Source organism: Panicum virgatum, chromosome 8K, assembly GCF_016808335.1.
Source record: "Panicum virgatum strain AP13 chromosome 8K, P.virgatum_v5, whole genome shotgun sequence".
In the NCBI taxonomy this organism is placed as follows: Eukaryota; Viridiplantae; Streptophyta; class Magnoliopsida; order Poales; family Poaceae; genus Panicum; species Panicum virgatum.
The window spans coordinates 17,896,980-17,923,008 of NC_053143.1; the positions used below are offsets into that span (position 1 = coordinate 17,896,980).

The window sequence follows — 26,029 nt, forward strand, 5'->3', positions numbered from 1 at the left end:
CAAGTCGTAGGCTAACGCGAAGTTCAACACATCCTCCCCCTCTTGACTCCTGCTACCATACCCAAAACCCCCGTGCACTCGCTCGAACCCTACATTAGTCGCACCCACATGGCCGTTGAGATCTCCTCCTATGAAGAGTTTCTCGCTGGTAGGCACGGTACTAACCATGCTATCTAGATCTTCCCAGAACTGCATCTTGGTGCTCTCACTAAGGCCTACCTGAGGGGCATAGGCACTGATCACATTCAAAACCGAATCTCCAACTACCAACCGGATTAGGATAATCCGGTCGCCTTGCCTTCTAACCTCTACGACTCCATCCTTAAGGCTCCTATCAATCAAGATGCCTACACCATTCCTACCCAGAGTTGCTCCCGTGTACCACAGCTTGAAGCCAGTATCCTCAACCTCCTTCGCCTTCTGGCCCTTCCATTTAGTCTCCTGAACGCATAGAATATTTACACGCCTCCTAATTGCTACAAAAATTGTGTGGCTTGAAGATGCAGGAGGGGTCAGATCTTGCAGAGCATATTAATGTCTTCAATCAATTAATTGCTGATCTTGGGAAGGTCGATGTGAAGATTGATGATGAAGACAGGGCTATTATTCTTTTGTGTTCGTTGCCGGGGTCTTATGAGCACTTGGTTACTACACTAACATATGGCAAAGTGGATGTTAAGGTGGATGAAATTATTACTGCTTTACTCGGTCATGAGCAAAGGAGGAAGAATAATTTATCAGAAGATCCTTCTGGAGGTGCTTTTGTAGCCAGGGGTGGTCACAGTGCTGAAGAGAAGAAGGGCAACAGGAAGAAGAAGGGGCCGCAGTGCTATAAGTGCAAAGGATGGGGACATAAAAAGACTGAGGGTCCGGAACTGAAGAAAGGCGGAGGAACCACAAGTGTGATCATTGCCAAGAAGCATGATGACTCGAATAGTGATGGTGATGTTCTCACAATATCAAGTGAAAAGTCTTGTGAAGTATGGTTGTTGGATTTAGCTAACTCGTTTCATGCAACACCAAAGGAGTGGTTCTCGTCATACATTGAGAAGGATGGTGGCCTTACTCACTTGGAAGATGATTCGGGTTACCGTATCATAGGAGTGGGTGATATCAAATTCGAGATGTGTGATGGACACGAGATGCTACTTAAGGGTGTGAAGCATGTGCCTGGTCTACGGAGAAATCTGATTTCGTTTGGGTTATTGCATGATGAAGGATGGTTGTATCAGGCGGCGCCTGATAAGAAGACCTTGAGAGTCATGCGGGAAGGCAAGACAATCATGGTTGGTGAGAAGTCAAGTGCACACCAATACAAGTTGATGGGAAGCGTTGTTGAAGGTGGAATCATGGATGGCATTGCAACGGTGGCGGTGTTTTGTCTGAAGGTCGGTGAGACGGCGAGATCGGTCTCGTCGGGTTGTTCTAAGTGAGCAGCAAAGGGAGACGACTCAAGTCCGGTACATGGAGGTTCGAGCATGGGCGGCTTCAAGTTGGTGTGCATATTCGCCAAGGTGGAGTTTGTTGAATATGTGTCGAATATGTGTATGGTTTGGTTACAATTGGACTTAAGTTGTAATTTGGTAGGTTAGGGATAAAGTTTGGGTCATACTTTGTATCCCTAGGGCCCATAAATATGAGGGCACTACTGTATAACCATGAGACGACTTGGCGACTGGCGTAGGTGGCGGTGTGGCCGCGATGGTTCTTGGATGCCGGTGTAGCTGCTGTTTATGGGGAGGAGTGCACGTAGTCATGCCCCGAGAATGTAGGAACATCGCTGAACCTCGTTAAAAAATATCGTGCCTCGGTTTCGTTCTCGTTTGTGTGATCTTGTGATTTGGTTTTGCAATCTTGTGGTATAAGAGCCGAAGGTTGGAAAATCTAGAATATTTTCGGGGTCACATGGTAACAGGGGAGTCCGTGAATGTCTCTGGAAGGTCGCACGGGTTGTGTGTTGCTGGAGAGTTGGACTCGGGGCCTGGGGAACGTCTTCCGGGAGATCACATGGGTTGTATGTGATGGAAGAGTTGGGCCTGATGTGTGATGTGGGAGATTGTTAGATTTAGTCCCACATCGGAAATTGATAGTGGAGGAGCTCTATATATAAGGTTGGGCAGTCCTCACCCATTAGGCTAGTCTTTTGGGTTGAGTTAGGCCCGATGCCTTGGTTGGTTGGGCTCTGGTGGACTTAGGCCTGGCAGAGCGCCAGCTCGTGGGTATAACAGGGTGGGCCGGATTCCGCTTCCGCGCTATTATTCTAACACATCTTTCTCTTCACCTTCCCCTTCCTCTGAATCCTTCACTGGAGATAAATGCTTGACAGAATTCTACATTATGTGAAAGGTGCACAGTCCATGATATGATTATGTGAATACTATCTTTATGGCTTTTCCCATTGCTGCATCTTGATCCGTGTAAATAGTTGTTGGTTGCTTTCCATTATGTGCAGCTAGAAAAGTCTCAAACAACCATGTAATGATGCTTCTGTTTCATCAAATAGAAGTGCCGCACCAAAAATAGTGGTTTTTCTAAACTAATTAAGCCCAAGAAAAACACCAAATGGCCTATATTCTTTGTGTGTCAAATGTGACAACATCACCAAAGTGTGCATAGTTAAGGACCATCTTAGCATCAGCCCAGAATATGTTGGTAATGTACTCCTCACAATCCAGCTGCAAAGCATATTGAAAAGAGGGTTTCTCAGCAATTTTATCATGAAAATACTTCAACATACTTCCTGCCTGTCCAAAAGCCAGTTCCCTCTGACGTCTGCCTTGCAAATAATGTTTGCGGTCCCGGCAAGTGTAGCTAAGGTTAAGTGGCCCACCAACTTGACGAGTAGCCAACTCATGGGCAGCTTTTGGTATAATACCAAAATCATCAGCTGTTTCTATTTCCAAAGCTTGGAGTTCTCAAATTTTCCGTTGTGATTTCATCAAGTGGAAGGTCTCTGGTAAGTGGAGTGGGTGGTTGTGTTCAAGCACGACATCAATAACTTCATAATTTTCTGCACCTCGATCCCATGAAATAACCATCCGAGCTTTGCAATCGGTTTTTGTTTCAGCTCGAAAACACTTTGTCACATGTTCTATTTCCTTTTTTTCGATAACCTTCATTGGAACAAATATATCTGCATGAAGTCATCTTACTATCCATTTTGCTTACATTTGTGCATCTTTTCCTCATATCAAAACTAGTATGGCCACCGTATGCCACCCAAAACAGCCAACCCTCATCTGGATTTCTGAACCTCAAATCAAGTTGAGGTATCTTCCTATCAACTTCTGCCATTGTCTTGCACAACAAATTAAATGCAAGGTTCATACCACTACCGTAGCTGGAGTGGGAAAACTGAGGCCTTGTGCAGCAAATCCTGAAGACAGAACGAGCCGAAGTACCAAGACTAGAAGGAAAACATTACTGGGTAAATCCTGATGACAGAAAGAGAGGAAGTGCAAGGTTCGTACCACTACTGTTGGGAAGTTCCAGCCCTGTGCTTTTCTTTTCATGTCTTCGCAGTCTATATTTCTATGCATATCAGTATCAATGTCACAATCTGTCAGTACAAGTGTCTAGGCATGCTAAATCAGCAAGGAAGTCGAGTTCAAACCTGAAGGTGGCTTTTCAGATGGTACAGAGTGAGGCCTTTCATGCCCATCAATCTGAGCACAGACTTGGGCGTCGCTTCTGCTCCGGTCAGCAGCCAAGCCGAGCAGAATTCGGCCAGAACAATGCATGCCTACATGTTCTGTAAAAGCAGAATCATGCTAGCAGATTGCAGTGGATGGTTGAAGCCGTCGCCTTCACGTCAGCAGGCTTCATCAGGGCAAAGTAAACTTATCTGAGGAACTGAAGCAGGACGGAAAGGAAAGCGGAGCACTCACTGTCCGGGCCACCAAGCTTGTCGACCGGACTAAGGGCAGGGGCGCGGCGCCCGCCAGCTCGCCTGCCTCGCGCGGCGCCCGCTCGCCTGCCCCGGCGGCTGGCCACCGGACTCCGGTCGCTGCGGCCCGGGGTCTCCGTGCAGGATTGGGACGTCCGCGGATTGGGGCGAGCGCGGGATGGCGGGAGTCCGTGCGGGATTGGGCTGGAGCGAGCGTGGGGCGGCGGGAGCGGACGATTTGGGTGCGCGCAGGGCCGGCGGGCCAAACAGGATGCTTCGGCCGGATGAAAACGGAGGGGCGGGTCAAAACAGAGGCGTATGGGTGGGCCGGCGCAGCAGGGCGTCCGATTCATTTTCAACGCTGTAGATCGCTCCAATGTTTCATGATGACATGCTTAGTCGATGTTACTGAATCTGAGTCCGTGCGCTGGGGAGGCAGCTCTATTTAATAAACCCGATAGCGAACAGGCCGGGTGATGCTTCTCAGAGTAAAACAAAATCTAAAGAGTCAATAAGAAAAAAAAAAACACCTCCTACCAACTTCTCCCGCATACAGGACCCTGGCCTAGCGTGCCAGTGATGCGTGTTCATGCATTCACAGGATATTAACGCAAATGATCCAAAACCTGCTGTCGTTACCGAGCCGAGGCGTGACGCTTTCAACCGCTCCGCCACTACTTGCTGTAAGGTTGATCTCATCTGACCCAGTCCAACGACTGAGTCAGACCCCTCTCACGCACCCTGATCGGGGGTGCTCTTGCCCTTTTCATTGGCAAGTGGGCCTCCCTTTTGCGCAGCGCCAATATAAAAGGAAAGGATGACGAGGGGGCACTGGGATTAAGGTTTGCCGTGCCTCAGTTTTCCATCGACCTAGACTCGATCCGATCTGATAGAGGGCGCTGAAGCAAAGGGTAGGTTCCACGCCGCTACCTCTGCGACCTCGCCACCACCACCGTGACGCCGCCGCCCCAGCACCACCACGACGCCGTCATCCCCGTACTGCACCACCCGTCGCTGCCTGTGCGCAGCCTTCATCGCCAAACGAGGTCGCGCCGGAATCGTGGACGACAATAACAGTGAGAGGTATGTCTCTCAGTATAGAAAATCCCGCCGATCTACTCCTAGACGATCCAACAGGTTTAACAATGGTATCAGTTAGCCTACTCTAGTGAGTAGATCGAGATGTGAAGGATTCGTTCACGAATCGAAAGACAGCAACAATTCGATGCGAATCGGAAGATGCAAAGACAAATCCAACATCAAAGATCCAAACCCAAACTCTAGGACAGACAAAAGAAAGGACAGATCGGGGAGGGGGCATACCTGCCTTTCTTTCCTATGCTCGTCAGCCACCGCGGCATGCAGAGCCTCCGCTCTGCCGTCGTGGAGAACCCCGCTGAGCCAAAGGTTGTAAAGGAAAGTGTCGCCGCGGTTATGGCCTGCGTGCGGCAAAGCACCGACGAGGAGCCCCTCGACGGCGGCGCGCTCACACTCCGGTGGACGCGCGTGCCGGCGAGAGGGCCCGCGCCGGAGCCGCCATTTCCTCCGGCCAGGCGAGCGCGCGACCGGCGGGGGGGTGGCGTGCAACGGCAGCGCAGCCACCTCCGGTGCCGCCAAGGGCCGCCGCCGCTCGGTGCTCAGCAAGAAAAGACAAGCAGAGGGCTTCGGTTGGCGCGGCGATGGCGCAGCCATGGCGCCGCCACCGGTCCCGACGGTGCGCCGGCAAGAGAGCTGTCGGTGGTGAGTCGGCCGAGAAAAGAAAGGGGAAAGAAACGTCACGGCCGTGGGCCGGTGGCCGGACCCGGCCGTGCGCCGGCGAGAGCCACCGGCGCCGCCGCCGCCGGCTTGGATTGGGAAGGGAGGAGGAGAAATCAATTAGGGTTTGGGGGAGGACGACGACTGGGTTTTTGTTTGAGCGAAGTGTGCGGCCGGCCGTCGGATCTCCATCTGCGGAGATCAATGGCCAGCATCTCGGCGCGCTATTGGGCCGCCAGGCGGCCCAGGCGGGCTGGGGGAGGGAAACGCCGCGGTGGGCCGTTTCGGCGGCCTGGCCGTTGGCTGTTGGGCCTCGGGCCCAGAGGAGACGGCCGAGCCGCTAGCGGGCCTATTTTGTGCACGGGCCGCATGCACAGTACTGAAATTGAAATAGTTTTTTTTTCAGAAGCTTTTCTTCAAATGAATTTTGCATAGTTTCGATCTCTATACAAATTTGAACCAAAGGGATAATTTGTTTTAGAGAATAGTAAAGTTTACAGTACTATTGCTTCTGAATAAGTGAATTTTGTTAAGTTTCCGCTGCAAAGAAAAAGTTTCATCTTCTATTTAAATTGGAACCAACGGGAAAATTTAAATAGAGGAGTAGAAAGATATTTGGTTTAAAGTTAATTATGGAATTGTTATTTTCTGACCAACGTTGATGATAACAATATTATAATTTCATTGTGATTTTAAGTTCAATGTTAATCTCTGATAAATTTTGCATCAATATGATCAATTTTCAGAGAATTGAGAAAGACAAAGAGTTGCTTCTGAAAGAAAGAAAAGTTTTCCGCTGCAATAAACAAAGATAAACTCAGATGAGTTTTTCCCTGTGGGAAAAAGGAGCCTTTAAGTTTAAGGTTAAGAAAAGCTTCCGTTGTAGTATGTCAAAGAAATGATGTTTTGGCACTTTTTTGCCATTGTAAGTGTCAAGTTGAGCATTAGTTTGCTCTTAAAAGAAAAGAAATTTAAAATTTAATATGATGTTGTCATTTTCTGACCAAAGTTGATGATGGCAATATTATAATTTTTATTCTAGTCATGTGTTCTATTTCTGCCCAACGGTGATATAGAATTAAAATTAAAGAAAATTGTATGTTTTAATTTTGACCAACGTTAAATTAAGACATACAATTCTTCCCAAGTAGAGAGAAATTAATAGACAAAAGTTGATTCCGATTACCGCTATAGACAAAGTTTTGAGTTTACTCAGCTGCATTGTTGAGGTTAAGAAAGAAAAGAGCTTGTGTCATTCTGACCTTTTGGTTGATAAGGAAAAGAGACGCAACTGCTTCGAAAGTTTTTCTTCATGGTATTGTTATTTGTTAAATTTTCTGATTAAATTGGAACCAACGAGAAGATTTAATCAAAAAAAAAGAAAGTATATGTGCATGTTTTAGTCATTGTGACCAAAATTTTATCTCTATAAAGTGTTATCTTGTCCTTCAACAGTAAAGATAATGGTTGAAATGATTTTGACGCACGTTCAATTTGACCAACGTTGAATTAAACATGCGTTGCAAATGCCTTTGAAGTTTTATACCGCATGTCGGAAAAGTTTTTGTCACTTATATCCTGCATGACAGGAAAAGTTGTGATGGATCATGTGCTACTTGAGTATCACATAAAAGTAAAGAAGTCTGGGGGAGCTTTTAAAGTTATTCCAACAATTCTCATGCACTACTATAGTGGCATGTTGGATAGTGACTTGAAAAGAATCGAAGGACAAAAAGAAAGTTGTATGCGAACCAAGATTGCAAGCATGACTTGCAAAAGTATAGCAAAATGAAGAACTTGATGAGTTCTTGAAAGTGCAACAAATCAAGAACTCTGAGGAGCTCTTGAAAAGGAACGAGGAAATGGTACTCCCATTATTTTGTATGACTTGGTCATATGAATAAAGTTCTAGTAATGAAATGCTCCTCGTTCACAAGTGTTAAAAATAGTTTCGAAATTATGGCAGCAAAGTTTGTGCCATATTTCGAGGGGGAGAAAGATTAGAAAGACAAGAAAAGATTAAAATTTAGAGAGAATTTCCCCGCAAAGTTAAAAGTGATGCATTTTTAAAAGCAAAGATGATCTATTAAAGTGAGTATGACCGACCAAAAAGGGAGTACAACGGTCATAATGTTGATATCCCAACCATAAAAATAGGCAAGATTCTTATAGTTTTTCAGCTCTAAATAAGAAGAAAAGAAAGTTGAGCCTCAAAACATCCGAAAAGAAAAGGTGGTGCTTAAAGCAAGGTGGTGCTTAAAGCACCCTTTGAGGCTTGTAAAGAACAAACCCAAACAAAAGCTCGAAGATATTCCATCTTTACAATAGATGGGATAATCTGGGGGAGTAAGTATGCAAAGAACTAAGGCTTGAAGAGAAGTGAGACTGAATGTTCACTTCTATGATTCTAGCACTACAATTGTCTCATCATATGTTGAGGTGTTGATTGAATGACAGAAATTGAGATGTCTCATTCATCGAGGTGGCAAGAAGCCATAAAAGATGTCATGAGACCTAGAAGTTTCAAATTTATTTTGGAACATAAAATAAATTCCTAACAGAGGTAAGACAGTAGGCTTTAATGGGTCTACAAGATTAAATGTGACTTCAGAGGGAACATGGAAAGTCGCTAAGTACGACTTGTGGCAAAAAGATTTATGCAAAGACAAAGGATAAGTTCTAATGAGACATTTTTTTTGTACAATCTCATGAAAGAATTCTTTTAGAATCATGGAGACATTGGTGCATACTATTTTTAGAATTGCATCAAATGGATGTTGGTGAAATATCTTCCAATGAAGATTTGTACGAGAAAGTGTATATACATGACATAACCAAATGGTTTTGTTGTGGAAAGAAAAGAACATCCGAATACCATCTGATGAAATCAGAATAGTGGTATCTAAAGTTTTATGAGAACAAAGAAAGTTTTGGGTTTTAATTAAATGTCAAGACAAATTGCAAATATGCAAAGTTTGAAGATGGGAAATTATTTTCCTACAAAGTTTAAAGAAGGTTATTATGACCTCTAGTTTTGATAAAATAATCTCGGTGAAAAATCATTCGCTCTAGAAATGAAAATTCACTGGGATAAAAGTAAAGGGGGTATTAAGGATTATCGCAGAGAGCATACTTAGAAAAAAGTTCTGAAAGATATAAAGTATGTATGCGAGTAAGCCTACACCTGTCCTATTGTCAAGGGTAATAGTTTTGGAATTTTCAGAATTCCAGGAACCGTTATATGATCGATCAAAAGAAAAAGGTTCCATATGCTTTAGCTGTTGGAAGCAAAATTAGTGCTCAAAAGAATTTACCCTGACATAGTGCAAGTATCCGGGACATTTTGGCAGAAGTCCAGTTCAGCAATAGATCACTGGAATGGAGTTATAGAATGTTTTGCAATTTTGCAAAGTATTGTCAGCCTCATGCTAAGTAAGAAAGGAACATGTGCTCTCAAAAGGTTGTGAGCAAAAGGAATTAGGTTTTGGCGAGTTGTTTAGTGAAGCCCACAATAGTAGCTAACACTCGTGCTTGGAGTTTTATTGTGGAAAAGCTCTTAAGCAAAATAGTTGTGATACCGTGGGTCGTGTACCCAAAGTTTAGCATGATATGAGGCTACAGGATAGGCAAAATGGTTGATAAAACCTTTACCCGGAATTGATAATGGTAGACAACAGCAGTATACCATTCGAATGTTTTCACTCCTATGGCAACATGTCAAGTGTGCTGCCAAACACATTGACAATGGCTTATATGTTGCAAAGGAGAAAATCCAGAATCATATGAAGTCATGGAGCACCAAAGTATCAAGCAAGTGCTTGCGGATCCGCTTACCAAAAGGCCTGCCGCCCAAGTCGACATGGGTTTTATGGGAGGCCTATGATTTCTGGATTACTAAAGGGCCCAAAGAAAGGTTAAGGTCTTGTTTCAATACAGAAAGGTACATTGTGGCTGTTAAGTCTGACGGTAACTAATAACCGTCATGATGAGGCACGCCCTACATACTAATCTGTAATGAGATGAGACCAATAGCAAAGTGACTAAAGAGAAAGTAAAGAGATAAGTTTAAAGTACAGAGTGAGATCAAGGGGGAGAATGTAAGGTTGATCTCATCTGACCCAGTCCAACGACTGAGTCAGACCCCTCTCACGCACCCTGATCGGGGGTGCTCTTGCCCTTTTCATTGGCAAGTGGGCCTCCCTTTTGCGCAGCGCCAATATAAAAGGAAAGGATGACGAGGGGGCACTGGGATTAAGGTTTGCCGTGCCTCAGTTTTCCATCGACCTAGACTCGATCCGATCTGATAGAGGGCGCTGAAGCAAAGGGTAAGGTTCCACGCCGCTACCTCTGCGACCTCGCCACCACCACCGTGACGCCGCCGCCCCAGCACCACCACGACGCCGTCATCCCCGTACTGCACCACCCGTCGCTGCCTGTGCGCAGCCTTCATCGCCAAACGAGGTCGCGCCGGAATCGTGGACGACAATAACAGTGAGAGGTATGTCTCTCAGTATAGAAAATCCCGCCGATCTACTCCTAGACGATCCAACAGGTTTAACACTTGCTCCAAGCCTCCAACCACGCCGCCAAGTTAATCGGAGGCCCGGCCCCTGGCGTAACTAACTTCATGACGCTTACAATAACGTTTTCCATCCACGGCTAAGGATGGATAATCGACTACAAATGAAATCGGATCCGGATGTCATTTTTACTATATTTTAATCTGAATTAGAACATGAATACGAATTTTACCGGATATAAATACAAAGCGGATAGTTTGAACTCGGATTCGGACCCGGATATCTTGTCAATTTGAAACATAGCATCATCGCGAATATCAATTTGCTTTCTCAACAATTTTGTAGTCGATCATGACCAATATACAAGTAGAAAGTAAATGATTAGTATGTAGCACTTGCACAAAAGATAGCTAATTAAACATAACGTCTTGTTGCAGGTTTCGTAATGGAGCCAAGCGATTGAGGTAAATAGATGAATAAAATTCAAAGGAAAATACCATGATCTGAAAACAAAGAGGAAAAAAATCCCATCCCCAAATAAATGAAGAAGGAACATGTAATGCAACAAACCTTGTCAGGCGCGACGCTTGAAACCCCTTAAGTCTCAGCCGCACTGCCATAGGCAGCCTCGGACATCTGACACTGGCTGCCACAGGGGTGGTAATGGATCATGGCTCTAGTGCTCTCTTCACAATTCAACTTGACTCTTATATATTTTTAGCTCAAAATTGAATAAGATTAAAGTCTAGTCCTTAGATTATCTAGGCTAAATTTTAAGGCTCTTTACCACCCATAGCTGCCACTGGTGGAACTGAGGATCCAATGATCCGCCATCAGCCTCGGGGTAACCCGCGAGTTCGTTGACTGGAGTAGGGGAAGATGACGGGTGAATATCTATATAGGCAGAGCGATTTTTGAAAAACTGCCGGGTTAGCCCTTGCAAACAGTTACGATCTCTTTGCTGGTGAAGTCCTGATGATCCTCCGTTGACTCACGAAAAGCCTTGTAAGTTTTTTAAATCCCTCGATTATCTGCTGCCTGCTATGCATTTTGTACTGTCTGTCTAGCTAAAAGTCACCAATTTCCTGCAATACATAAATAATAAGCGTCATACCCGCAAGCACGAATCTAGTTTTCATGACTGAAAAGCATTACATGTGCGGGAAATGTTTTGATTGTTTCATAAAAAATGGTGTTTGAAAAAAGAAAGAAGTCCTCAGTATACTATTCCTTTGCATTTATGCTGGCAGGCAATCACTAGTTGTTTTCTTGGTTTTACACTTGTCAAGCATAACAATTAATTCAAAAAGATGCCATTCGTAAAGAAAGAGCAGAAAAAATAGAAAAATGGCAAGGCAATATATATACATGAAAATATAGGCATATATCTGCATGGGACTAATCCGGTAATGTATGCAAAACGAAATAAATTCTGTAATAAAGAACTTGGACGAAAACGCCAGGTACCTTTTTTTTTATGTGAGAGAGCATCGCCTTGTTCTCCTCAATTCCACACCACTTCACTAGTTCATCGCTTGTAATTGTTATCTTTTTGAGCTTGTTTAGTTGTTTTATGCTCTCTGGTAAAGATGTGATGCCATTGCAATTATCGATGGCAAGTTTGTTGAGAGAGGTCAGGCCCCCGATGCTCTCTGGTAAACATGTGATGCCGTGGCATTGCCTGAGGTCGAGATTGTTGAGAGATGTGAGACGCCCGATGCTCTCTGGTAACAATGTGATGCCGTTGCAATAGCTGATGGCGAGTTTATTGAGAGAGGTGAGACGCCCGATGCTCTCTGGCAAATCATTCAGGTTTCCACAACTGTGGATTTGCAATGCTTGAAGAGAGGCGAGGCACCCGATTGTCTCTGTCAAATCATTTAGGTTCGAACAGTCTGAGATATCCAAATGTTGCAGAGAGATGAGGTCTCCCACCCATCGAGGCAGCGCTGTCATGCTTCCAATATACTTCAGACGTAGTGACTGTAACCCAGTGAGATGCCCCATGGAACCCTGCAAGGCCTGCACCTCGTATTTCTTTATTGTCAACTCCTTAAGTGATGCAAGCTGACCCAACCAATTTGGCTGTTCTGGTACTGGCTGGTCTCTGCTCTTCAGACATAGCCACTCGAGGGAGGAGAGTGCTTGCATGATCTGCGGTGAGCTGCTCAGATCACTGCATCTTGAGATCTTTAACTTGGTGAGGGCAGGGAGGTGGTGCAGCAGCCTCCACTGATGCATAGGCACCTCGCAGTCATATACATGCAGAGTAGTTACCGGAGCAGAGGGGGAGGAAACAGTGGTCTGTGATGCACTCTCCTCCCATGAGGATATTACACCATCACATCCTCCCCGTATGTCCCATTGACACTCAGCTATATGTGGACATGGTTTCAGCCTCAAGTTGGGGCAATCATGGATTTTCAATACACTGAGGTTGGGGAACATAAACTTACTCACACCATCCCCGCCATAAGAGTACGTTGTGTACCACACTTCGAGGCTTTCCATTCCAAATAGGGAAAAATCCTTCAGTCCAGGAAATGATGACCTTCTGGTGCCGCACAAGTCTTCATCAATTTTCAAAATGCCACTCATTCGACTGAATTCCAGCTCTTGCAGATTAGGTAATTGGCCAAGTGGTGGCAGGCTGTTGCACTTGGGCAAATTGGACAAGTAGATCCGACTAAGATTAGGGAGATGATCAGCAATACCAATAAACCACTCAGGGAATCTTACACTACTGTAACCATCAATATATAACTTCTTTAAAGTTATTGGGGGGACTAGCTCTCCCAGCACTTCCATATCCTCGACAAACCTCTCAGAATCTGTCGTCCAGTTGAATTTAATTTTCCTCATTCTTCCCTTTTCCATTAGTTTTATACTTTGCGCCTCTTGCACAGACTTCACGTTTTCAAGTCTGCTTATCACCAGGTCAGTACGATTTACATCTTGAAGAAGAGCAAGGTTGCTGCTCGACTGGTGATAATCAGCTTGGACCAGAAAGTGTGGTAATGTAATTAAATTTTTATTGAGTGCTGGCACCTTCAACATTTCTAGCCTAGAGCAATCCTCCAGATGTAGAAACTTCAGACTATTCATTTTATGCAGAGCTGCTGGAAGACTCTGCAGATCATGGCAGTACGAAAGATCCAGTGTACGTAACTTTTTTAGGCTACAAATACAGTCAGGAACTCTCGTAAGCTTTGTACTAGACAAATCTAGATGCTCTAGGTTTAGAAGGTTACTTATACACTTAAGAAAAATGAAAAGTTCTTCAGCTCCGGCTGAGCACCTTGACAAATTCAAATAACGGAGCTCAGTGAGATTTCTCATGGCTTCGGACATCCATGTGAGATGCGAGTCAGCTGTAACCAAAAGCGAACATTCTGACAAATTCAAACATTGGAGTTTGGCAAGGATACCTAAGGCTTGTATTATATCACGATCTTGGATGAAGTATGAAGAACCTGATAAGTTTAAATACTTCAGATCGGTGAGTCCACTCAAAGCTTCAGGTAATGCTCGGTTTTCTATACTTCCTCTCCACCATGGCAATCTCCAGCCATGCGATAAATTCAGATATTCAAGGTTGGTGAGGCTCTCCAAGGACTTTGATACATCTGTAACATGACAACAATCTGACATATCTAGATGCACCAGCTTTGTTAGCATGCCAAATGACACTGGCAGTTTTTGTAATGAGGAACAACCTGACAAATCAAGATACATCAAACCCTTCAATTCTCCAATTGATTCTGGCAGTGCTCTGATGTAACCAGACCCACGAAGGCTGATGTAAATTAGTTTTTCCAGCTTTGTGATACAATTGGGAATGGCCCAATGATTGAGCCTTGGAGCATTAAGATATCTTAATTGCTCTAAATTACCAATAGAATCTGGCAAGCTCCATATAGAGCACTGACTTAAATCCAGGACACAGAGGTACTTAGCCGTCGAAAATGACGCACTGTGGAGCACAGTTTGGTTCGTACCATGAAAATGCAGCGCTCTTATTGCGGTAGGACATTGTGTGAATGACTTCCACGACTTGGTGCAATCATTAAGTGACGCAAATGGGAATCTGTTTCTCCCAGTATTGCATTGTTTGCTAGCATCTAGAATTTCATAAAGCACGAGCGATCTTGCTAAGTCATGCACCAGATCGTGCATAGTGAACACTGTAACATCCCTGTTGTCCTCTTTGTCAGACTGCAACTTAAGGAACATGCATGGCATCATCAGCTCTTAGACCACACAAAGTGCACAACTGTTCAAAAAAAGTAGTGGACATAGCTACTAGCCTACCACTCCTGGAGACTGAATGAAAGGAAGAAAAACACAAACAAGCACCAAAAAAACATACTGCACTCCAGATATTTAATCAACCACAATTGGCATGAAACGATGCCCAACCCCTCATGCGCCTCCGCCCTCCTGCTCGGCTCCCCCGCCTCGCTGCTGCTCAAGCGGCTACTGGAATGCGGCTGCAGGAAGGCGGCGGCAGGTACTCTCTCACCACTACGGGGAAAGGTCCTAATGCACACTGCAAAGGCTTTGTCGTGTGCCAACACAGCAAAAGGCACCACAAATGCCGGCCGACAAAGCCATCTTTGCCATGGGCCTTTTTTCGGGCACTGGTAAAGATTTTGCCATGTGCTAACGTGGCCGCAGCAAAATAAAGCACTCAACAATATTTAAATGACAAAAACCACCGAAAATATAGTAAAAACGTTTTTTAGTAGGGGGAGGCCCCCACCGGTCATCGCCTGCCGTCCCCGTCGCAAGTCACGGCAATTTTTTGCGCGCTACGCGGCCGGTGGGATATGAACCCGCGACCTCCCCCTCGCGTGTAACCTTCTATATATACCACTGCTACACACTCTCACTCATGTCTATACTCTGTTTTCTTTCTCCATATTATACTAAATCGAAAGTAAATTGCTTGTTTGAGGGCCTAAACGAATTCAAATTAAAAAGTTGCCAGCTACAAAGTTTCATAACTTTTTGAGGTCTACAACTTTCATTTTGGTTGTTTCCCCATCCGATCGAGGTTGTTTACAAAATTTGAATCTCACTTTGCCGTATGCCGGATCTAGAGTACACAGCAAATCCTGATCATTTGTCGTGTGCTTTCATCTGGCACACAACAAAGTCTTGATTTGCCGTGTGCCTTGGTCTGGCACGGCTTTGCCGTGTGTCCTTTATCAGGCACACGACACAATTTTTTTTTACCTTCAATTTTTTAGCATTCAATTTGTTCCACTGTTTTATGTTATATGTATAACTTTGTCACAATTTTTACCTTGCCAAAGTGATTCAACAATTCATGTTTGATGATTCTATGTAAAAAAATCTATTATTTCATGCGTTTCAAGCTCAAATTCAAATTATATTAACTAAAACTTTTCCATACCGTGTTTAATTAAATTTGTTTGAATGTACTTTAAATACCTAGCAAAAGTGACTCAGCAATTCATGTTTGATGATTCTATGAAAAAAATCTATTATTTCATACAGTTATAAGTTATTGCTCAATTTCAATGTACATCACATGATATTATTTAATTGTAAAAAAATAAAATTATCAAACTGCTCCAAAAAATAACCAAATTTGGCATGAAACAATCTACATTTTCTCAATTTTTTACCTTACCCACCGCGTATGAAATCGTGGTATCATGACAAATCTTATGATTTTCATTTGATGGGTAAGGCATCAAACTAGGTTAAATAACATGAATATCATTTTTCCACTCATTTTATTTTATTATTTGAATTACTTGAAGTTCAAATTTGACTTGATTCCAAAAATTACTTGAAATGCAATTAATTAGTTAAATATAGCAAATAAAACAAAAAATATACCAAATTTTAACATGGAGTACCACATGTTGTATGTGAAGAGTAGAAAAAATTTTGATGAGAAGAGAAAAAAATTATTACTTTTTTGTGTGTAAAAAAGAAAAGCACATGACAAATTTGCCATGTGCCAAAAAAAGTACACGGCAAAGTACCGGGCACACGGCAAAGAGCCAGATTTCGATAGCGCACCCACTGACCCACCCCACCCCACCCAGCCCGGGGTTATTTTCTTCCCTCACGTTCTCGGTTCTCCTCTCCTTTTCCATGGAGGCAGGTTGCAGCAGGGGCCTCTGCAGCTGGCTCCATCGAGTCTGTGGCTGGATCGACCCCCGTGGACCATGGTGGCTGGATCCGCGACCTCTTTCGCACCGCTTCTCACACTGGTCGGGCAGGCACCGAGGCATCTGCTCGACCCAGCAGCACATGCCTAGCTCGGCCAGCTGGGACCGGGGAGTGTGTGCGGCAACTTGACCCTCTCGACATTGCGGCAGCTAGCGGTGTGGGTCGGCTACATGTACAGCTGGTCGGTGATGCTGCGGTGGTGTGCGTCCTTAGCGGCTGTTGTGGCCTGCCTGGCCATGGTACTAGGCATTGGCTGCCTTAGTAGACAGGGCCAACCACTTAATCCACGTGCCACTGTGCAGATTCGCCCAGCTGCTATGCATGGCACGGTCCCCTTCTTGTGTGCATTCGGGGATCTCCCAATGTGCGTCGTGGTGTCTCTGTTTTTTATTGATGGGGCATCGTGGTGTCTGTTTTTTATTGATGGGGCAACGTGGTGTCTGTTGGCATCAGGGACGCACGCGTTGTCAGTTGCGTACTCTAACCGTGTGTTTGGTTGAATGGTAGGGTCCAACCCGGATGGGTTGAACCCCTTTTTCTGATGTTTGGATGGAGGTTGGAGGGGGTTGGGTCCGACCCGGAGGGGAATATTCGGCTCAGATCCGGGTCGGACTCGTCCGCCAAAATCCAGCGGACGAGTCCAACCCCCAGTCTCCTCCGTCTGGGTTCCGTCTTCACTCGCGGACGACTGGGCGACGGGCGGACGACTGGGCGAGGCCGGGGCGACGGCCACGGCGACGGCGAAGGCGCCGGGCGGAGGAGGCCGGGGCGACGTCGACGTGCAGCGGAGGCCGGGGCCACGGCGGCGGGGCGGGCCGCGGCGGCAAGCAGAGGAGGGGGGCCGGCCGCGCCGGCGGCGGGCGGAGGAGGTCGGGCCGGCCACTCGGCGCCCTCCCGGAGCGAGCCAAGGCCAAGGCCGGGCCGGCCACGTCGGCGGCCGCAGGGCAAGGCGGAGGAGGCCGCGGTCGGCGGCCGAATCTGGTGAAGGCGGAGGAGGCTTCGGCGGAGGCCGCACAGCCCGGCCGGCGGCGGGGGGCGACGAGCTGCTCGGCAGGCGCCCCCCCCTCCCGTCGGGCTGAGGAAGAAGATAAGGGAGAGAAAAAATAAAAAGAAAAAGAAAAAAGTGAGAGGTTGACAGGTGGGGTCAATTGGTGGCAAGTGGGACCCTCATTAATGGTGTTATCATGCCATCCAACCCGTATTCCCAATTCCTTCAACCAAACATGAAATGGGCTCACTCCGTCCCTAAAATCAGAAGTACAACCAAACAATGAATGAGTCGGCTCCGTCCCCAAAATCCGGGTTGGATCCAACCCAACCCATTGATCCCGCAACCAAACACACGGTAAAGGGTCTGGTGGCGCATGGGGTTTGGGGCCTTGGCGAAACCTTGCCTGTTCCTAGGGCCGATGACGCAATGTGCTTGGAGATTCAAGTTGGTTGTCATTTACAATCCTATATGAATTGAGAATACAGGAAACTTTCCAATTGAACTTTCTAATGATAGAGATTGACACAAAGAAGTGTTTCTAAGAGGTCAGAGCTCATGTAGATTTCCTACAAAATTCATATGAATTTGATGCATTCTATAGAACTTTCGTAGGATTCCATGATGTCCCACTCCTACAACCACCCATATCACTGTCGGGCCCAACCCCCCCCCCCCCCAATCGCCGGTTGGACATCACTGCTGGTTCACTAACCCCACGGAGAAACCCGATCATCAACGCTGGTTTGAACCACGCCCCAACGGTAAGAATGGCAATGGTTTTGTTTCGGGTTGGGTATCTGCGGGTTTCAGATCTAGTGGGTTTCGGTTTGGGGATGACTTTTCAACCACGGTTTTCGGGTTCGGGTTCCCGAAACCAATTAGGTTTGGTTTTTCACCCATGGATATCGAATGTATAATCGTTTGAAATAAAAACTCATGTTTTATAGTATACTTAATAATAAATTTGTTTACTTAGACTATTAAATTTATTCTAAGTTGACTTAAGAAATTACTTACTATTTATTGCCTCTTATTTATACATGCGAATATTATATATATCATATATTTATAGGACATACTTATTGCTCTTGCTATGTTGCCATATAAAACGGGTTTGGGTATCCAATCAGGTTTCACGGATCCGCGAATTTCAGTTTTAGGGATGGATTTTCACCCAATCGGTGTTCGGGGCGGGTTCGGGTTTCGATTTTGGGTGCCCAGATATTCCACCCGACCCAAACCCACCCCGTTGCCATCCCAACCTAAGATCGTATCGAGTTATATAATTCTAATATAAAGTTATCCTCTTTTGTATGAAAAAGTTAATAAGAAAAATTTGTATGAATAGGTTTGTTTTCAATCAATTGAAAAAGGGATGGTCTAGGTATATACGTGTGGAGGAAAGGGTCATTTGATAGACGCTTCCATGTGGTACTATAGATATGGCGATCCCCAACATCCTATCACTTCCATTTGAGCTCAAATTAGCAGTAATAGACTTTAACCGTCAGCTCGTGAGTAGGTGGTGGTAGTGGCGATTGGAACCTATGGTGGAAGTGGGTATCACCGCAAGTTTGAGATACGAACTAGCAGTAAAAGTTTAAATAATCGTTATGAACCGGCGGTGTTGACTACTTTCATAGAAAAAACTCCCTCCCCTTTTAAAGAATTGAGATTGAGAGAAAAATAAAGAGCAAAAAGAGTGGAGCTGATGTTGATGATGCTGGTGGTGTGTTGTTGCGGTGGTCGCGTTGAGGCCATTTATGGAGTTTGGTGCCATGAGGGTGCTATAGAGTGACGAGGTGGTGCTAGTGAGTTAAGTAGAGCAACAACGTTGGATGTCTCAATCCAACCGGTCGTTGTAGTTTGTTGTGTTGGATAGTGCAATGGTGTTGGGCGGTGTGGCTAGATGCCCCAATATAACCGTCCGATATTGTTTTATGTTCTTTTCCCCATTTGTTTTTTTTACCCAGAGCTTCATCTTCATTTTAAGATAATCGGCAGTAATCCATTAAAAAATCATTATTCAGGAAAATCAACCAAGATAAATACTTAGATTCCTAAATTTCTTTTTAACAGGAGGACAAAATTTCTGGGTGCTTTTGTATTAATATGTTTCTGAAAACCCTTCCATTTTGTGGCGTGGCTTGTACAAGCTCTCCTATGTTATTTTTGCAATACAATTTTAGAGTTCACTAAGGCCATCTATTACAACCACTGCAGTCTATCAGTGTCCCTCTCCATGGATGTCGTTAAACATTATCTTACATAGATTTAACATTCAACAATATGTCGACTCTTTATCAACATTTCGAATAGGCTAATTCAACATTGGTCGGGAGGCAGATATTTATTCATGGCATTCTCCCCCTCCTCACCTAGATTTTTCGACATCTTTTATGTGATTCAACATTTTCTTACAACTGATTTAACAACATTTTCTTACAACTGATTTAACATGGTCCAAACTCTGATTCAGCATTTGATTCAACATTGTACAGCGTCAGGTATTTATTTATAGTTGGCTTGGAGGATAGGTGCATATTTATCTTCCATACAAGCACGCTTCATGACTATGTAGATTTAGGCCTGAGACCATATAAGAGTAGTCCGAATAAATCGTCTCTTAGGGTCCTGCCAACTTATTTTTTTTCTAAAAAAAGTGAACTACAAGTTATAATTATAACTTGTCAAAATTCAAAATATGTAAGTTTTATGTCGATTGATTGAATTATAAGTAAGAATAGTTCAAAGGTAGTATTGGTATGCAGAAATAACACACCTTGGGTGAAACTGAATATTGAAAGAAAGACAGTCCAAGCAGCTGCATAATATACTTCTCACAAAGCTGCATATTTGAGAGTATTTTTGTTGGCTTGATGAAATCCAAAGAAATCCATTGATAAATTATATCATCTTTAACTATCTTGTGGCCTTTTGGAAAGATTGCACAATAGGTAAAGCATGGCTTCAAGCTTGAATCCATATGGCTATAACTTAACTTCAAAGATGCAAGAACATGATTTGGCAATGATGCATCATCTGAAATAGGTTCATTCCAGGTATCACTGTCTCTCACCTTAATCCATTGATCAAAATTCATGGACCGCAACGTGAAGCCTAGAGATTGAGCTGCTAAAGCCACACCCCCACACTTCGGGGCAATCTCCCTTCCAATGTTCGTCAACTCCTTTTTATCATCTCTAGATTCAAAAGCACTTCTTTGTTTTATTATATCCCAGCACATCTCATTTGTCAAGGGTAATATCTTGTATGGTTGAATGTTTGTACAGATTCTCCCAGCAACACGTTCACTGCGTGTTGTTACTAAAATAATAATGTTGCTATCAGCATGATATAGCATATCCTTCAACTCCTGCAAGTGGAATTGATCTTCCTCCCATAGGTCATCTAAAACAATTAAAATCTTCTTGCCAGAAAGTAGTTTTGTGAGGCAACTATGTATTATCTGTTTTTCAATAGCCTGGCTTTCTTTTCTAGATAGTTGTGAAATCACAGACTCACAAATTTTGTTCAAGTCAAATCTCCAGGACACATCTACCCATACATGAGAATAACATTTGAAATTTGTATTATTGTAAATCAATCGTGCAAAAGTTGTCTTGCCAATGCCTCCAATACCATATATAGGAAGAATCGTGATCTTTTCTGACATACCCTCAAGTAAAGAAGCAATTATTTCCCCTCTCTCTTCTGTTCTCCCAACAATGAGTTCTTCTACTACATCTGGCGATGCTTCTCGTGCATCAACAAATTCCAACTCATTGCAACTAGGGCCTGTCATCAAATTAATATTCTGGTATTGACCTTTGATATCCTCTGATTCCTTTCTCATATCTATATTCTTGTTATTATGCATTGCTATTCCAGAAACTTTTTTGAGACATCCTTTCTGGGGAAACTGCAATATTTCAATTGGTTTGTCAAAAAACTACACAATTCGATTAATAATGTTATTTGAGACATTGATACAATTTTCAAGATGCTAGTTAGAGTAACAATTTGTTTAAAACGTGGAGGTTAAATGTATATTATGAAAGTTTTTTCTTGATGTTTCAACTAATATTAGTACGGTGCAGTCATTCTCAATAATTATTTATATATGAATACAAATCATAAAATGTATATAATTAATATTCTGGTGTTGACCTTTGATATCCTCTGATTCCTCTCCCATATCTATATTCTTGTTATTTTTCATTGCTATTCTAAAAACTTTTTTGAGACATCCTTTCGGGGGAAGCTGCAATATTTCAGCTGGTTTGTCAACAAACAACATAATTCAAGTAATAATTTTGTTCAAGACATAAATACAATTTTCGTGATGATATTTAGAGTAACAATTTGTTTAAAATGTGGAGGTTAAATAAAAATGTATATTACATATGAAAGTTTTTTCTCGATGTGTCAATTAATATTAGTATGGTGCAGTCATTCTCAATAATGATTTATATATGAATATAAATCATAAAATGCATATAATTTTGATTAGAGGAAGTGGTGGTCAAATATAATGCAAAATTAAGTTTTTCCAATTTCTCACACAAAACTTATGCTTTATGCCAATTTGCCTCTATGACATAAATCACAATTTAACATAAACAGTTCAATGTGTTGTTTTTTTTCTTATGATGCAGGACAGTCTTCATGTGTTTAGGCCTGAAAAAACAGCTGCTCTGCATGATACACAATAAATTGGTCGGTCCAACCAAATAATTTTAGTACCTAAAAAATTAATTATAAGTTCTTGCTTCATGTATCTATATTTTATTCGGATTTGATATGAGATGCAACTAATATAACTTTTAATTCTAGAGAAAACAATATATATGCAGTAATAAACTTGATCTTTTTCTATCAATCAATATGTTTGACGTAGTCACTATCAGTTTTAGATGATCGGAAAACTGCTGTGTATTATTGAATTCCTGAATCCTTGAGGGATCTACTGTTGAGTTGAGAAACAATTGCAAATATATACTAGAAAAACACAACTAAGTGAACTGATGGCATGATTTCGCTTTTATTGAATTTATTTCCTGACCTAGCTATCAATTGTATGCCTTCTCAAATGATATTAATTACCTCGCCAATGGTAGTTTCAATCTCATTCAGCTTCTCAGTGATCTTCCCTATGTTGGGCCTTTTTTGGCTATCTTCATCCACACATAACAATGCTATTTGAATGCATGTCTTTACTTGGTGGCAATATTTTTCAACCAAAGAACCACTACTGTAACTCGCCTGCAACCTCTTCCTCCAGTTCTTTTGGACCTGATAAATTGAACTATCAGGCTAGGCTGATATATACTATTCCAATCCAAATATGGCAATGTTAGATTAAAAAAAGGGCCCGGTTAACAAGAAATATCATCTCACTTGATCAATAAACTTGTCCGTAGACACATCTAGACATTTGGGGTAGCTCTTGGGTCCTGACACAACCCTTATCATTACGACACCTAAGCTAAATATATCAAATTTTCTTGATATTTCACCTCTGTCGATGTATTCTGGTGGCTGATATCCTCTGCATTGCATCATAAACAACCAATTTGTAATGCGCATGACTTAATTTGTACACAATTAGAAAAACAATATGTTCAGTTGAGTCATTTAGCTTACTGTGTTCCGTAAGAACCATGTGCAGTTCGTGCTGGTTCGTTACCAAAGATCCTGGACAAACCAAAATCTGCAATCTTTGGCACCATGTCCTTATCTAGCAATATATTGTCAGGTTTTAGGTCCAAGTGGTAAATAGGTTCTTCCAGCTCCTCATGAATATACTTTAGACCCTCACAAGTCCCCTTGATTATTTTGAATCGTGTGTGCCATTCAAGTCCAGAAAACTCATCTGCAGCAGTGGTAAACAAAATGATTCTAAATCAAATGCAAATATACAAGTATTCTTACAATACATACTGAAAATAGGACAGCTGGGTACCAGAAAGATGCCGTTGAAGGCTGCCATTGTGCATATACTCCAAGCATAGCGCTACATGTATCTCCTCAACAAACACCTTACTTCCATCGGGCAAGATAAATGGTTCTTGCTCTGTTTCAAAACAATATCCCAGAACCTGTACAATGTTCTGATGATTAAGCTTTGTCAGGTTATAGAACTCATTTTTTAGCTGCTTAAAGTTTAGACCGGGATTGACAAGCTTCTTCACAGCAACTTCATCTCCGTTTCTAGTCACCCCCTGCCAAACATATAGCATCAGTAATCAGTACAAGTTGACCATAGTACATAAAGAAAAAGTATGACCGAGCCTTACCTTGTAAACAACTCCAAATGCTCCTTGACCAAGTTTCCGCTCCTCGGAGAAACCATCCGTGATTTCTCGCAAGATTTCAAATGATATATCCTCCGCATCCATACTTCTAACCTGTCCTGTAATTTGTGCTAGTATAAAGACCCTTGGGTGAGAAAGATGAAAACATATGCCAATAATCTTTTACGAACATATACTCAGATAGAAGAGTAGCATTCTATCATGGACACATTACGGGGAGCTTTAATTTGGTATACCCTCCTTGTCCTGTTGTCCATACTGCCACTAGCTGGCTCGAACATGAACTTAAATTAGAGGTGCAAGATCTAGGATGGAACCTGACAAGGGAGCCGCAGGCCAGCAGGCACGGCCGAAGATCTGAGGAACTGCTGCGATCGAGGGGATCCTTGCTGAGAGAGATGGAGCTCAGTTCACAAGCTAGTTAGAGGAGAGATTGAAGTAGAGGAGCGGGCATGCGAGTGAGGCCGCAGCAGATCAGGTGCGCTGGTAGTGGTTGGTGCGAAGTGAACTGAGGTGTTGTTTGGTTCCAGGGATTTTTTTTAAGTCTCTGGAACTTTTTAGTATTTAGAAGTATTAAATAAATGTTAATTATAAAACTAACTGCAGAACTCTGGGACTAAACTGCGAGACGAATCTAATGATGTATCTTAATCTATGATTAGCGAATGGTTACTGTAGCATCACTGTAGCCAATCATCGATTAATTAGGCTCATTAGATTCGTCTCGCGAAAAAGCACTCAACTGTCAAAAAACATTTATAAACAGATTTTATTTAATACTATAAAATAGTAAGATTCCTTTTGATGTGATAGGGACTTTTGAAAAAATCCCGGAGCCAAACAAACCCTGCGTGGATCAAGGGAAAGTGAAAGCGCAGATGAATTGCAAAGCGAACGCGAAGGTACCACCGCACCAGCGTGTGCTGTACGCGCACTCACAGAATCACGTGCTCGCCACTGGTTCGACCGACCCAAAGAGAGATAGGCGTAGGGCGTGCGTCTGACGCCGATGCACATGGGCGGGCTTGTCCAATAATTAACGTGAATTAAATAATTTTTTTCCGGGTGTGAATTAAATAATTGAGGCTGGTAATTAGTTACCCGGCCTGTAAACATGGGAGGGAGTAAAGTGCCGGCACCAGCTGCCTTTATCAATCGCCGATGCAGGCTTCGGGCTGTGACGTCTGTGCCGGACGTTGTGAACATGGGAGGAAGTGAAGGGGGCGGCAGCTGCTGCCTTTATCAATCGCCGATGAGGGCCCTGTTTGGTTTAAGTTAGCACAAGTAGCACAAAAATTTTGACCAATAATTAAGGGTAATAAATAAAGGTAATTTACAAAACTAACTCCACAGCTGTGTTCTACTTCGCGAGACGAACCTAATGAGGCCTTTGACTGCACGATTCGAGGATGGTTACTGTAGCATCAATGTAGCCAATCATCGATTAATTACTATCATTAGATTCGTCGTGAAAAGTTACACCCATCCGTGAAAAGGTTTTGCAAATAAACTTCATTTAGTTCTCCATGCATTGAAGATTCTTTTCTCGGGAAATGTGTGCTAGTAGTACTAGCAGTAAACCAAACAGGGCCGAGGCTTTGGACAGAGTGTTTTTTTGTGCCGGGCGTACGGGCACCTCGGTGGAAACCGCCGCGAACTCGCCGAGACGGCCATGCACGCCACCACCACCATCCTGGCATCGTGTGCTGCACGCGCTCAGAGCACGTATAACAATGCGGAGTAAGGCCTCGTAAACTAAAAAACGTTACATCAAATATTTTGACACATGCATCGAATACGAAATATAAAACTTTTTGCATGAATGGACTGTAAAGCGCAAGACGAATCTAATGAGCTTATATAATTTATGATTTACAATAGTGATGTGCTACAGTAACCGTCCGCTAATTATAGATTAATTGGCATCATTAGATTCGTCTCGCGATTTACAACCTATTTGTGTAAAAAGTTTTGTAAATAGATTTTAGTTAGTACTTCAAATTAGTAAAATTTCGTCGCAAAATTTTTTTGCGTTCTATCCAAACACGACCTAAAAGGCGATTCACAGTCCATGTAAGAAAAAAGCATAACTGGCGGAGAGAGAAAAGAGAGAGCAGGCAAGCGACATGCGAGCGGGCTCGAGCGGGCGTACGAGCACTTCTGCAATTCTTATTCGTTCACGCTGCCGCTACAACCGAGAAAGCATTTATGAGGTTGGAGCCGCTGCTACACCAGCTGGGCGAGTCGAACCGAGAAAGCATTTTTTTTCTTTCTTTTTTTCTCTATTTTCCTGATACAAATACAATAAATATATATATAAATGTATGGGTTATTACACAGTTATAACGAT

At 43.3% G+C, this 26,029-nt stretch overlaps 1 protein-coding gene and 1 long non-coding RNA gene across 7 annotated transcripts; both read right to left on the reverse strand.

Moving 5' to 3' along the window:
* Window positions 1-3,087: 3,087 nt before the first annotated feature.
* LOC120644108 lies at window positions 3,088-3,813 on the reverse strand. Its single transcript, XR_005663409.1, has 2 exons — window positions 3,614-3,813; window positions 3,088-3,531 (listed from the first exon to the last, which is right to left on the reverse strand). It is a non-coding gene; the product is annotated as an uncharacterized LOC120644108 (long non-coding RNA).
* Window positions 3,814-10,607: 6,794 nt separating this feature from the next.
* On the reverse strand, window positions 10,608-24,187 carry LOC120644103 (putative disease resistance protein RGA3). 6 transcript variants are annotated; one of them, XM_039920655.1, is made up of 9 exons: window positions 23,997-24,187; window positions 23,662-23,777; window positions 23,328-23,586; window positions 23,009-23,237; window positions 22,763-22,913; window positions 22,469-22,657; window positions 20,145-21,284; window positions 11,629-14,382; window positions 10,608-11,246 (listed from the first exon to the last, which is right to left on the reverse strand). In XM_039920655.1, exons 2-9 carry the CDS (start codon window positions 23,761-23,763, stop codon window positions 11,229-11,231), a joined length of 4,842 nt encoding a protein of 1,613 aa, XP_039776589.1. In that variant the 5' UTR covers window positions 23,764-23,777; window positions 23,997-24,187; the 3' UTR covers window positions 10,608-11,228. The 6 variants fall into 6 exon arrangements, with proteins under 6 accessions (XP_039776589.1, XP_039776593.1, XP_039776591.1 ...); XM_039920657.1 differs by having other exon boundaries at window positions 11,215-11,246; window positions 23,662-23,772; XM_039920658.1 differs by having other exon boundaries at window positions 11,215-11,246; window positions 11,629-14,376.
* Between the last annotated feature and the right edge of the window lie 1,842 nt (window positions 24,188-26,029).

Coding starts and splice junctions, on each gene's coding strand:
- LOC120644103 (XM_039920655.1), bottom strand. CDS start 23,763: ATGGATGCGGAGGATATATCATTTGAAATCTTGCGAGAAATCACGGAT. Junction 23,238..23,327: donor CCTTCAACGGCATCTTTCTG/GTACCCAGCTGT, acceptor CCACTGCTGCAG/ATGAGTTTTCTGGACTTGAA. Junction 14,383..20,144: donor AATATTCAGTTTCACCCAAG/GTGTGTTATTTC, acceptor ATGTTCCTTAAG/TTGCAGTCTGACAAAGAGGA.